The sequence below is a fragment of the Pituophis catenifer genome, unplaced genomic scaffold (assembly GCF_029215685.1).
Source record: "Pituophis catenifer annectens isolate HBS135680 unplaced genomic scaffold, rPitCat1.0.hap2 SCAF_1, whole genome shotgun sequence".
NCBI classification, from domain to species: Eukaryota; Metazoa; Chordata; class Lepidosauria; order Squamata; family Colubridae; genus Pituophis; species Pituophis catenifer.
This window is the reverse complement of record NW_027256881.1, coordinates 40,187,429-40,199,868: the sequence shown is the minus strand read 5'-3', so window position 1 is coordinate 40,199,868 and position 12,440 is coordinate 40,187,429. Positions and strand designations below refer to the sequence as shown.

The window sequence follows — 12,440 nt, the reverse complement described above, 5'->3', positions numbered from 1 at the left end:
TTTCTCTCCGACCGGTCGCAGTTTGTGTTGGCAGGGGGGCAGAGGTCGACCTCGAGGCCTCTCATTTGTGGAGTGCCGCAGGGATCGGTCCTCTCGCCTCTCCTGTTCAACATTTATGTGAAGCCGCTGGGTGAGATCATCCGTGGCTTTGGGGTGAGATACCACCAGTACGCTGATGACACCCAGCTGTACATCTCCACCCCAGGCCACCCCAATGATGCCCTTGAAGTGATGTCCCAGTGCCTGGAGGCTGTACGGATCTGGATGGGGAGGAACAGGCTCAAGCTCAACCCTTCCAAGACTGAGTGGCTGTGGCTCCCGGCATCCCGATATAGTCAGTTGACTCCATCACTGACTATTGGGGGCGAGTCATTGGCCCCCACAGAGAGGGCTCGCAATCTGGGAGTCCTCCTGGATATGCAGCTGTCCTTGGAGGAACACCTGACGGCTGTAACCAGGGGGACCTTTTGTCAGGTTCGCCTGATCCGCCAGTTGCGGCCCTTTCTTGATCGGGATTCCCTGTGCACAGTCACTCACGCCCTCGTCACCTCTCGCCTTGACTATTGCAACGCTCTCTACATGGGGCTCCCCTTGAGGAGCACCCGGAGGCTCCAGCTGGTCCAGAACGCAGCAGCGCGGGTAGTGACGGGAGCAGCATGGCGCTCCCATGTAACACCGCTCCTGCGCGAGCTGCACTGGCTCCCAGTTGTCTTCCGGGTGCGCTTCAAGGTGTTGGTTATCACCTTTAAAGCGCTCCATGGCATAGGGCCTAGCTATCTTCGAGACCGCCTGCTGCTACCAACGACCTCCCATCGACCCGTGCGCTCCCACAGAGAGGGCCTCCTCGGGGTGCCATCAGCCAGACAATGTAGGCTGGTGACCCCCAGGGGGAGAGCCTTCTCTGTGGGGGCACCTACCCTCTGGAATCAGCTCCCCCCAGAGATACGGAGAATCCAAGACCTCAGTGCCTTCCGTCGCGCCCTTAAAACCCATTTATTTAAACAAGCCGGGCTGGCTTAAGATGAAATTTTTAACTGTTTTTTAAATGTTTTAAACGTTTTTAATTGGTAATGAGTTTTAATTGGGCCAAATTTATATATCTTTTAATTGTTTTTAATATTTGTTCTGCATGTTTTTTTAATCTGGCTGTACACCGCCCTGAGTCCTCAGGGAGAAGGGCGGTATAGAAATCCAATATAAAATAAAATAAAATAAAATAAATGCCATAAAGAATTCTTAATTTCCCCCCCTCAAGGCCATTTTCAGGAGACTGGAGCCTACAGGAGAAAGACTGCTCTTTCCTAGAAGGCAAGACTGATGGGATTTATTCTTAAAAAACAGGTTGCAGTTTTGTTTTGCCTTTGCATTCTTAATTTTTCCTGATGGCTCCATCTTTCCAGTTAACTGAGGTTATTATTGCAAAATTGAGATAATGTTGCACAGAAAGATTATAAGAATCTTGTGAAGTCAGGATAGAAATCTATAAATTCAAGTAAATGCCAACTGAGCAAATGATTCTTGGTATAGTTATGGTACTGAATGTTCTATTTGAATATATTTGATTTCAGATCGACAACTTGCCTTTTGATCAAATAGTTTTTCAAGTCTATTTACAACAAACTGACAGAAGAAAGCCAATTGGAAGATAGAAAAAAAAGCCAAGCCTTGATGTGTTTCTTAGAAATGAGCTAGCTACTTGAAAGCTTAGGGTCATAAATTCTGCAATAAGCCAGAGGGGAATTCATGTGCATTCATGAAATGTGCTTTCATGTTGCCCTGAGTATAGTTGTACTGAGATATGATTAGGCTCTTCTTATCCAGGCCAGGCAGAATGTGCTTTGCAGCAACCAGGAAGTTTAGGGAGAGATGGGAAAATGAAGACCTTGGCATTCCCTAGACCCTCTGCCCCCCTTTTTTGTTTTCTGGGATATTTTTTCACAATTGTAGGCATAAGACACAATTTGTCCAATATTAAACCAATATTCCTCATGTAATGGATGACTTACCACTATCTGATGATGATGATGTCATGTTTCAGCTTATTTCATATTTGATAGAACAATTTTCTCTTTCTTTTTTTTCTTTCTTTTTTCTTTTTTTTTTTTTGCTTAGTAGGAAGGCTGTGTAAACAAGAATTTGAGTTTCAAGGGATGCTTAGTGGACTTAGATTTCAGTAGCTACTTGTCATATGACGAAAACATATCTGTGTTTGAACAGTAGTTCAAATGAGTAGATTGAACTACTAAGATTCTGAGATTCTACCTAACTACAGTAAAAGAAATGGTAGCTCACAAGTTCACAAAATCTAAATTCCTCTCAGAATGTGGTACAGAGCAATGCAATCTATGTTCTTAAAAACCTGCATAGTATGTATGTGTTTATTTGTTTGTTTATAAAATTTATTGGCTGCCTATCTTACCACAGGGTAACTCTGGGTGGCTTACAATCATAAAAGATTAGATGGATGGTTATCTAGATAGTCGATAGATAGATTTGGGGGGGGGGGAGAGAGAGAGGTTAATTAGATAAAGGAAGGGAGGGAGGGAAGTGGGTGCAGGGTCGGGGGAGAAGTGGGATATATTGTTAATCAGCCACCTCCACTGTGATGCTCCCCCATTGGTCTTTATGTTCTTACGGAAGGTCAGGAGGGTTGGGGCCAACCTCATAAGGGGGCAAGGTGTTACAGAGGAGAGATGTAGTGGCAGAGAAAGGCCCTATTCCTGGGCCCCCTAACTGGAATAAATTGGATCAACGGGACTCACAGCATGCCTCCTTAGCTGGCACGGGTGGGACGGGCCAATCCCAGTGGGATGAGATGGTCCCTCAAGTCACCTGGACCTATGCCATGAAGAGCTTTAAAGGAGATCATCAACACTTTGAAATCCATGTGGAAGCAGACTGGCAGCCAATGCAGCTCATGGAGCAGTGTGTTAAATGGACCTTTCTTCAGAACCCAAGAACTACCCATGCCACTGCACTCTGTACCAGCTACAGCTTTTGAATGCTCTTCAAGGGTAGCCCCATTTAGAGTTCATTACAATAGTTCAACCATGAGATGACTTGGGCCTGAATGCACTTAGAAGTCCATAAGTGCAGGGGTTTCTGATCCAGAAAAGGCAGCAACTGGCACACAACCCAAAGTTATGCAAAGGCTCTCCTAGCAGCAATTGCCACTTGCTCTTCAGGCAGGAGTTGTGAGTCCAGGAGAACCCCCAAGTTGCAAACCAGGTCTCTCAGGAGTAGTCCCACCCTATCCAGAGTCAAAGATAACAAAGTCCTGAATCTCGGAGCCCCATGCACCCAAAATTATTCGGTCTTGCCAGGTTTCAGTTGAAGCCTGTAGTCCACCACCACCCCTTTCAGGTCCCTGGGCACAAAGAGAGGGCAGCAACAGCATCACTTGGGTCACCAGGAGTAAAAAAAAAAAAAAAAAAAAAAACTTGGGCATCATCAGCATACTGCAGATACCTAACCCCAAAGTGATAGATGATCTTGCCCCATGACTTCATGTAGATGTTAAAAAGGAGTGGAGGGAGTACTGAGCCCTGTGGCATGTCACAAGATAGCGGATCTCTCACCCCTACTAACACCAGTTGGGACCAGTTTTGAAAAAAGGAGCCAAACCAGCGCAAAATTGTGCTACCACCCAGCCCAGCCCCTGGTAGACTACCCACATTTTCCAGTCCAGTCCTCATTGGCAGTGGCTTTCTAAGCTTCTGGGCATAGTTCCTTTTCTTATGTTTGCAGTCCTAAAATTCTAAAAATTGCACCTGGGGCTGTTCATACCTACAGAATGTGCAAACGCTTCCTAATATATGAACTATAGTTTAAATTATAAAGTCACAAACTCCTAACCTTTACAATTGCAAAATTAGGGTTTAATGTACAGTATGAGGAAAATATCTTCTGTATAACATACCGCAACCTCAGAATTCAATTTAACAGGTGCCAGCGTTGGAATGCTTGTGAAGATTTTAAAAAATACAATTCAGAGTACACCTAGCAGAAGAATTTTTTGGGGGTAATGCTGTTTCATTGTTGATTTGGAAGTACATAAGGGCATAAACAATGCCCTGCAGGAGAACTGAATTCTGTTCTTGCAATGAAGAATCATCTGCACAAGGAAGTCCACTAGTTTCCCAGGAGATGGCCTTCAGACACAGTTGTACTACCATCAAGGCTAATAATGATTTTCAGGAATAAGAAACTGCTATAGACTTTTCATTAAATACCATCATTTGAATTATATAGTTAACCTCAAAAGCTTGATTATGTTTATGTATGTATGTATGTATCTATCGGGGTGAAATGCTCCCGGATCACATGATCCGGTAACGATTTTTCCCTGTGGTTCGGCGATCCGGTAGTGATCGCCGCCCAGGTGTCATTACTGTTTTTTTACCTCCTGCGCATGCGCAGACGTTTTTGTGCATGCACAGAAGGTTTTGCGCATGCACAGAGGGTTTTGCACATGTGCAGAAGGTATGCGCGCACACATGACGCACACACGCAAGTGAGCAAGCATATGCGGTGCGTGCACTTCCGAACCGGTAAGGAAGGTAAGTAGATTTCACCCCTGGTACAGTATGTATGTATTTATCTATTAGCCTATAGGCCATATCAACATACAGGTTCAAACACGTATTACCAATAAAATTCTAAACAAACAATTTAAAATGAGAGTAGGGTAAAATATGATAGTTATAGGATAAAATACAATAATTTAATACATAAATATGTAAAATAGAATAAAATGACATAAAATTATATTTCTGTATCACCCCTTCAATCTACCCCAATCAGGCCCACATATGCCGATCTCAGTCGGACCATTTTAATCATAAATTGTGCTGTATTAAATGTGGTTTTTTGATTCTGGCCACACATGAGGTACGGTATGTTTTAATATGGGCCTCCCACTGGGCCATACGTTTAATATGTGGATCAAGGTACTTATCTCTCACCCCCGTATATAAACAGCAATCGAATAATATATGAGTCAGATCTTCTGCCTCTTCTTCCAGGCTCCCAGCGAGCATCTTCCATTGCAGCATCACGACTGGAACAGGCCATGTCAGAGATAACTATGCAGAGTTCTGCCTCAAAGCACGGGCCTATTCAGCTGTGGACAACTCTTGAGCAGATCTGGTTGCAGGCTGGTAAGTTGTTTTCATGTGATATTCATTCTAAGATTCTGACAATCATCTTGGCATAAATACTGTGGTTGCAAAGTATCTTCCACAGATTTATATTAGCAGGTAGGCAATGTTGGAAGAGCTGCAATCTTGCATTACAATTTTCTGGAAGTCCACAGGAAGCCATCTGATAGCTGGATAACTTCATCATATTTTCGGGGGTGGGTGGGGTTGGGGGGGTTATGAATAGAAATAAAATTATAGGGGGAAACTTCTTAGAGGAAATCCACCTCTATCTGGTGGCTTGGGAATGTTCAAAGGTAGAAATGAGAATGGTTTTCAAAGTTTAATTTTGGGGAGGAAATCACAAAAAAATCATAATTACGGAAATTTGGTCATTTTTCAGTCAAAATTTGGAAGAATTCTAGGAAGATAGGATATTGGAGATTACATACAAACTTTAGATCATCCATCTATGTTATCTTATCTGAGATCCACATTGCCACTATCAGAAGACAAGATTGGCCCTTAATTCCACGTGTCCCTAAATGTTTGGTGAGAAGTCAAACACAAAATAAGTGCATTAAACTTACAAGAGGCTTAATTCATTTATATTTATTTCATTTTTAAAAAAGGAGGTGAGCCTGAACATCGCATAGCAGAAAATTTCCATTTTTTGAGATCTTTGGAAATGTTGAGAATATCAAACATGTCTGTGAGTTGCCTATCTCTTCTGACAGAATTTATTATTATTATTGATTAAATTTTTATACCGCCCATCTCCCCTATAAGATGACTGTAGAGTTGCAGTTTAAATAATAAGTCCTATGAAGAAAGGCTGAACGAATTAAGTGTATCCATATATTTAATTCTTAAAATATATTTCTACATTGCATTCGTATTAAAATATCACAAAGTAATGTACACAACATGCAACTAAAAAGGAAAAATCTGTCAAAACATAAACAAAATTACAATAAATCATAGAGCATATAAAAGTTGTAGCTGCACTAGTAATCATCTAGAGAAGAGACTACTGAATGGGAGATTAAGCTTTCATCAAATACTTATAGTACTGTCATGCAAATAGTGAGAAATATTGTTCTCTGCCTATGCAGACAGCAGAATTAGACCAACAGAACTGAAGTTGCAGAAGAAGAGACTTCAACTGACATTAAGAGAAACTGTCCAATGTACCAAGCCAATTTCTAGAGGGTACCGAGCTGTCCCTCTTCAGTTCTCTGTTTCAACTGTTCTAGTACTGAATTTCTTGTACCAGTACTGAGCAAAAAGTTAAACTTTAGTTCTTTTCAATGTATGATTTTGTGGCTTTCCATTCCAGGGTAGCTTTATTTATACATGCATATTTATTACATTTACATATACTTAATATACCTATACCAAGACAATGTACATACTAGACATCTGCAACTTAAACTAATTATCATAATAAAAAAGGCTAAAAGGTTACAAATATTTACTGATAAATATCAGAAAACAGGGAATTGTTTTGCAGAAATATGAACAATTAGAGAGTGTAAAATATTTAGCATTTTACTGAGATTTTTTTTATTATTGGCTGCTGCTTGTACCCTGTAGTAGCTGTTGTAACCTGCATTTTGTATAGTAAGGTGGCACTTATTCTTTTGTAGGTTTTTTTTCTCCTGACTGTGATGCGTCTCTCTGCTTGCCATTGGCAGTCATCTTAACTAAACTCAAGCTTTATCAAATATGGCCATTCCACAGAAAACTTGCTGAAGTAATCGGCTAAATGCCCCAGTTCCAGACTTTACCAGGTGGATGATCATACTATGTTCCACAGCACAAATGCAAAGAGATGGTTAAAATAGCTAATCCTTCTCTCTCTCTTCATTGACAAAACAGAACAAATCATTTCCATCCCCCAGCAGCAAATTAAAAATTATCTTTTAAAGAAATATTGAAATGAATGCACCACCAATGTGCAGTGCTGCTGGATTCCAGAATAGCACAAGACAGTGAGCTAATAGAAAACATATGTTTTGCTGTGTTATATATACAGTAATCTTGTAATACATTCATTTCCTTCCTCTAATACATTTTCAGTGTTTCAGTTGTGATAGACAGTTTCCATAGAAATCTGATTTTAAATCTGAGGGGAAAAGGTTGAGGTAGAATCTCTCAACATATTTATACTGTAAGATCAAGGACTTAAATCCTTGCTTGCCTCTCCAACAACATTGGTGCCATTTTTCTGGGAAAAATCAAAGTATATTGGCCAACATCACTTTCCTGAATTTTATGCTGATCTTCCACCTACCAAATAGTTATACTTGTCCCTATTAGCTTTTGTTGTGACCAAAGAACAAGGAAACAGTCCCAGAATATTGTTTCTGTTCTTACTACCAGAGGCAAGTGAGGTTTCTCACCAGTGGATACAGTAGGGAGGCAGGCTTCAATTCCCAAGGATCAGAGGCTACACAAATTAGACAGATATTTGGTGGATAAAATGTTGCTTCCAGGATTAGAGGCAATGTAATGCTGAAGGCTGCTTGCTGGACAAAAACAGTCCAAGAGAGTTATCATCTGAATAGTCTGTTCATCTCTAATGATTCAAAACTGAAACATTCAGTGGCTCTTATATCTTATCTTCATAACCTGGAAACATAAAGTCCTTGACAAAACAAATCCTAGACATTTTTTCTTTGCAGAAAGTTCAATCAACAGCTGTACTTTTTTCAGGTTAAAAAGGCCTGAGCTAGCAATAAGGGGAACTTTGATCCCAGATGGTTCATCTGCACTTTAAAAAGCCATTTGATTTCTCAGGACAGAAATCCAATTGTTTCCACCTGAGTAGTGACAAGAAGAATGATTCTTGACACTGCTTTCAAATGCACTCAGAGCTCCAGATCAGTGTTTTACATAAACCAGCTCTAAGCTTCTTTCCATTGTATATCAGCGGCAAATTGATATGGTTCCTCAACAATAAACTGCCAGAAGTAATACTGTTCAAAAAATAACTGCAGATCTGTTCTGCAGAGGACAGGCCATCCATGAAGCACTTGCTGTCATTCTCAGAACCCAGTGGTAAAATAGCAATGAAATATTTTTTCCTATCTTCCTAACTAAAGAGGGACTTGAATTCATTGTCTCATGCTTTCTGGATTGTGCCTTAACCATTAGACCAAACTTATTGCTAGACCTGCCCCAATCAGGTCCCTTGGGAAAGAAAGACCCTTAACTCCATTTGGGTGAAGTGATAAGGTTTTTTACCAAAGATTGCTGGCTGCAGTAAAGTCAGGCTAGAACTAAATTTCCCATGTGAAAAGTTAGAAATTTTTCCACTCATCCCAGCCCTCCCCCCATGACCAATTCATCTTTAGATTACAAAGAGCCACATAGGTGTTTTGAGAAATCCTGAGATATGCTTCTCTGGTCTTCCTCAACCTATCATTCCCCCTCCCTAATTCCCATCACATCCCCATACATGATTATTGCCCATTTGTCCTCCCCCCATGCCCCCTCCCTCCTGGCCTTTGGTGGCAAGATGCCAGCGAGGCACCAAGCCAAAGATGGCAGACCTGACATTTATCCAATTCCTTGGGTTCACAAAAGATATTAACCTAAACAGACAAGGAAGTTTTGCAAGCATGCTAGGCCAAAATGTGGGTGACCAGTTTGATTCAGTGTGTTATGCAATAATAACTTCTGACCCAGATTAGCCAATTTAACCTAGTTTGTCATATAAACCCAACTTTTTTTAGTAAAAAAGAATTAATAGCCAGCCTGTATTTGTGGATTTATTTGGAAATTCAGGAAACTACTGCACTGTTCTCCAATTCAGTTACTATAAATTCTGAGATAGTGATTACAATCAATAGATCTAATAAGTCTACATCTCAGCTGAGTCCTTCTGTCTCCAGTCTGGAGGAAGGGTGAGGAAGAGGGAGAGGAGGATGGATTTCTCATCCAACAAGCAGAGCTGCAAGGAATTTAAAGGAACAGCTCCATTTCTTGCAACTGTGCACTGCTGAATAGCCCCAAATGATGCCATTTGCGTCATTGAATGAAGATAATGGAGAACCCAAAACCTTGGGAGTCTGGCTAATGGCATAAAGACTGTTAACTTTGTATTTGTTTGTTAACTTTAAGAGATGTCTGACCAAGTATCATTGGAAACAGGATGGCCATCTAATTTATCCTTAGTTGAGTGAACAGGGATCGCAAAAATGTAGAGATGGATCTCAAAAATATTCTAATCAAATCTCTGATCAGTGCAGGATTAAAGCATTTTAGACAAATGACTACCTCTGCTTAAAGACTTCAGTGAAAGGGGACGTAACTCTTTGTGAGATAACCTATTCCACTGGTTAACTGTTCTTGTCATCTGAAATTCTTCCTCATATTTAACTTCACTGTAGTTTCAATCCACTGCTTATGTGTCTGCTCTCCAGGGCAACAGCGAACAAGTCCAATCCTCGCTCCTTTTGCTCTGTGAAGACAACTATCACATTTCCCTGAGATCTTCTCTTCCACAAGATAAGCAACCCAATTCCTGTAACAGTTCCTCATAAGATTTGATTTCCAGTTCTCTCATCATCTCTAAACCTGTTCTACTTTTTCATTGTTCTTCTTAGGTGGCAGGTAAATCCTATGCTGCTTGGTGTGGGATGTTGTATAGGTAGTCCTCGACTTATAACACTTCATTTAGTGACCGTTCAAAGTTACAATGGCACTGAAAAAAGTGACTTATGACTCTTTTTCACAGTTATGAACTTTCCAGCTTCCCCATTATCATGTGATCAGATTGCTTGGCAACTGGTTCATGTTTATGACCATTGCTGTGTCCTAAGATCATGTGATCATTTTTTGTGATCTTCTGACAAAGTCAATGGGGAAGCCAGATTCATTTAACAACCAGGTTAACTTATCAACTGCAATGATGCACTTAACAGCTGAGGCAAGAAAGGTCGTAAAATGGAGCAAAATTCACATAACAAATGTCTCATTTAACAAATTTTGGTTGTAAATTGAGGACTACCTGTATCTATTCTGTTCCATGTTGAGATCTTCATTAAGGCATGAAAAACCTATAACCCTTCAAAAGCCATTAGGCTATAATTTTCATCAACCTTACCACCATAGTCAATAGTGAAGCATAAGGGAAGTTGCATTTTCTCAATCTTAGCAACTTTAAAATGTGGGAGACTTCAACTCCCAGAATTCCCCAGCCGGTAAACTTAAAATTGTTGAGGTTGAGAACCGCTGGTCTAATCTACCAAGCTTTCCTCTTATGGCTGTAGGATTGTAAGATTAAAGTATTCTGGGGATCACAACCCTTCATAGATAGATAATTCTAATTTAAGATCATTATATAGGGAATTGCAAATATGAGCACAAAGATTTTATGACCAAAATTGTTTTCCTCTTTCTCCTCCTCCTTCCCATCTTCTTTTATAGGTTTATTTACAAAGCTGTTATATGAGTAGCCTCGCTTCCCACTCATTTCCTATCTAAAGTAAGATTTGGCATATGTATATCTTAAAAAAAAAGTAAAAGATGAACTTTTGTTCAAATATTCTATACAAAGTAAAGATTTACAGCCTATTTCAAACAATCCTTCAATCTCCCAGTCTGATTTCTGTAGCCCTCTGTAAATTAGTTCCATAGATTAATTGTGTTTCTGGTTCACCAGTAAGCAAAATAAATGACTAATAGAAGCATAAAATTTAGTTTCTTGGAAGTACATATTTATTGTCAATTTAATCTGCTTTCTGAGCCCATTTTTTTTATTTGTTGGCTAGTGTCAACAAAGTTTCTTCAAAGTTTCTTCTCAACAATCAGCCACCATTTTTTTTGTTGTGCTGCTAGAAAAATTCTGCCTTTATCAAGGCATTTTATTTATTTTCCAAAGAATAAGCAATAGGATGGAAATTGGCTTTTCAACTTTTTAAAAAATTGTAACCTAAATTAAACCACCCACATGCATCATCCTCTGCTGATTTTCAGTCCACCCTTTGAATAAATAATTCTCACTGTTAAAATCTTCCTCACTGCCATGAATATATTTTATTGTTCTCGTTTACATACATTTCATCTTGTTACATTTTTTTTGTTTTTTAATTGTGGCAATGCAAATGGTACATTTATGAGCCCACACAGATTCACAGCAGCTGAAAAAATCCAGAAAAGTGCTATTCAGTGCTCACATTTTCAAATTGCTTATGTCTCCAGCCCATTTCATTTCTTCTCCTCCTCCTCCCCCTCCCCCTCCCTTTAGTAGATAAAATTATATTGTTGGTTGCTAACAGATAGTTGAATATGATAAAATCCTTATGCAATATTCCTCCTGTTACCCTCATTTAGTTCCCAATTCAGCAGGTTATTTTAATGCATTTGACTAGTTTTTTACACCTGTGAATAAAGTCCACCGATTGTGTGTTCAGCACTTCACCAGATATTTCAATATCTCTCTAAAGAAGTCTGTCCCTCCCACTCCCCAATTTTACCCAGGCCTTTAAAAGATGGAAGTTTCAGATAAAACGTTCAGCATTAAGTATGGGCAACTTTGTTTATAGTCTATGGCATTCTCCCCCACAAGTCTGTTTTGCCTTATTTCCATCATCATCACCTTCATTTAACGTCCCCATAATCCCTTGCGGAGTGGAGTCTGGGCAACTGAATGGAGCTAGCAGAGTGTTTTAACAGCCAGATGTCCTTCCTGTCACCAATGTGGAGTTTTGTTCAGATATATTTTCAGTGTGCCCAGAGAGAGAAATAACTGCCTCTACCTAGGATCGAACTCACAGCCTCCTGATTGTGAGGCGAGAGCTCCACCTCTAGGCCACCGCACATCTCCTGTTCTGCCTTATTTCCATATAAAAGAAATTTTATTTTTAAAATTCAATTTGGTATCCAAATATGTTTCTTAATTTTTTAAAAGAATGTAAAAGCCTTCAGTAAGCTGTTTCCTTTGGATATGTACAGTATTTTGGCCAAGAGAAAAGCAACATTTGGAAAGCAAGGCTTTGTCACAAAATGGCTGACATAAAAATCTCACTATTCACAAAGTATCTGCTTACCAAAAGATCAATTAGAAAGTTCGCTCTATGCTATTTCTTCTACCTCCCGAAGATCTTATTGATACCCCAGGGTTTTTTTTTTTCTTTTACAAAACAGAAAGACTGAAGTGTGGTTTTTGTTTTCTAAATATACATTTGAGGTTTATGAAGAGTTTACCATCATTGTGAGACTTAAAGCCAGTACAGTAAGCAAAATCAAGACAGACATAAAATCCAAGGATGCCAAAATAAATGGTGCCTACAG

General features: G+C 39.9%; 1 protein-coding gene across 1 annotated transcript in view; it reads left to right on the top strand.

The window, feature by feature from the left end:
* TTC7A (tetratricopeptide repeat domain 7A) overlaps nt 1-12,440 on the top strand; it is a 177,769-nt gene that overhangs the window by 117,008 nt on the left and 48,321 nt on the right. The window contains exon 18 of the mRNA XM_070932340.1: nt 5,025-5,159. Within this exon, the coding sequence (XP_070788441.1) occupies nt 5,025-5,159 (135 nt within the window). The remainder of the gene's footprint in view (nt 1-5,024; nt 5,160-12,440) is intronic.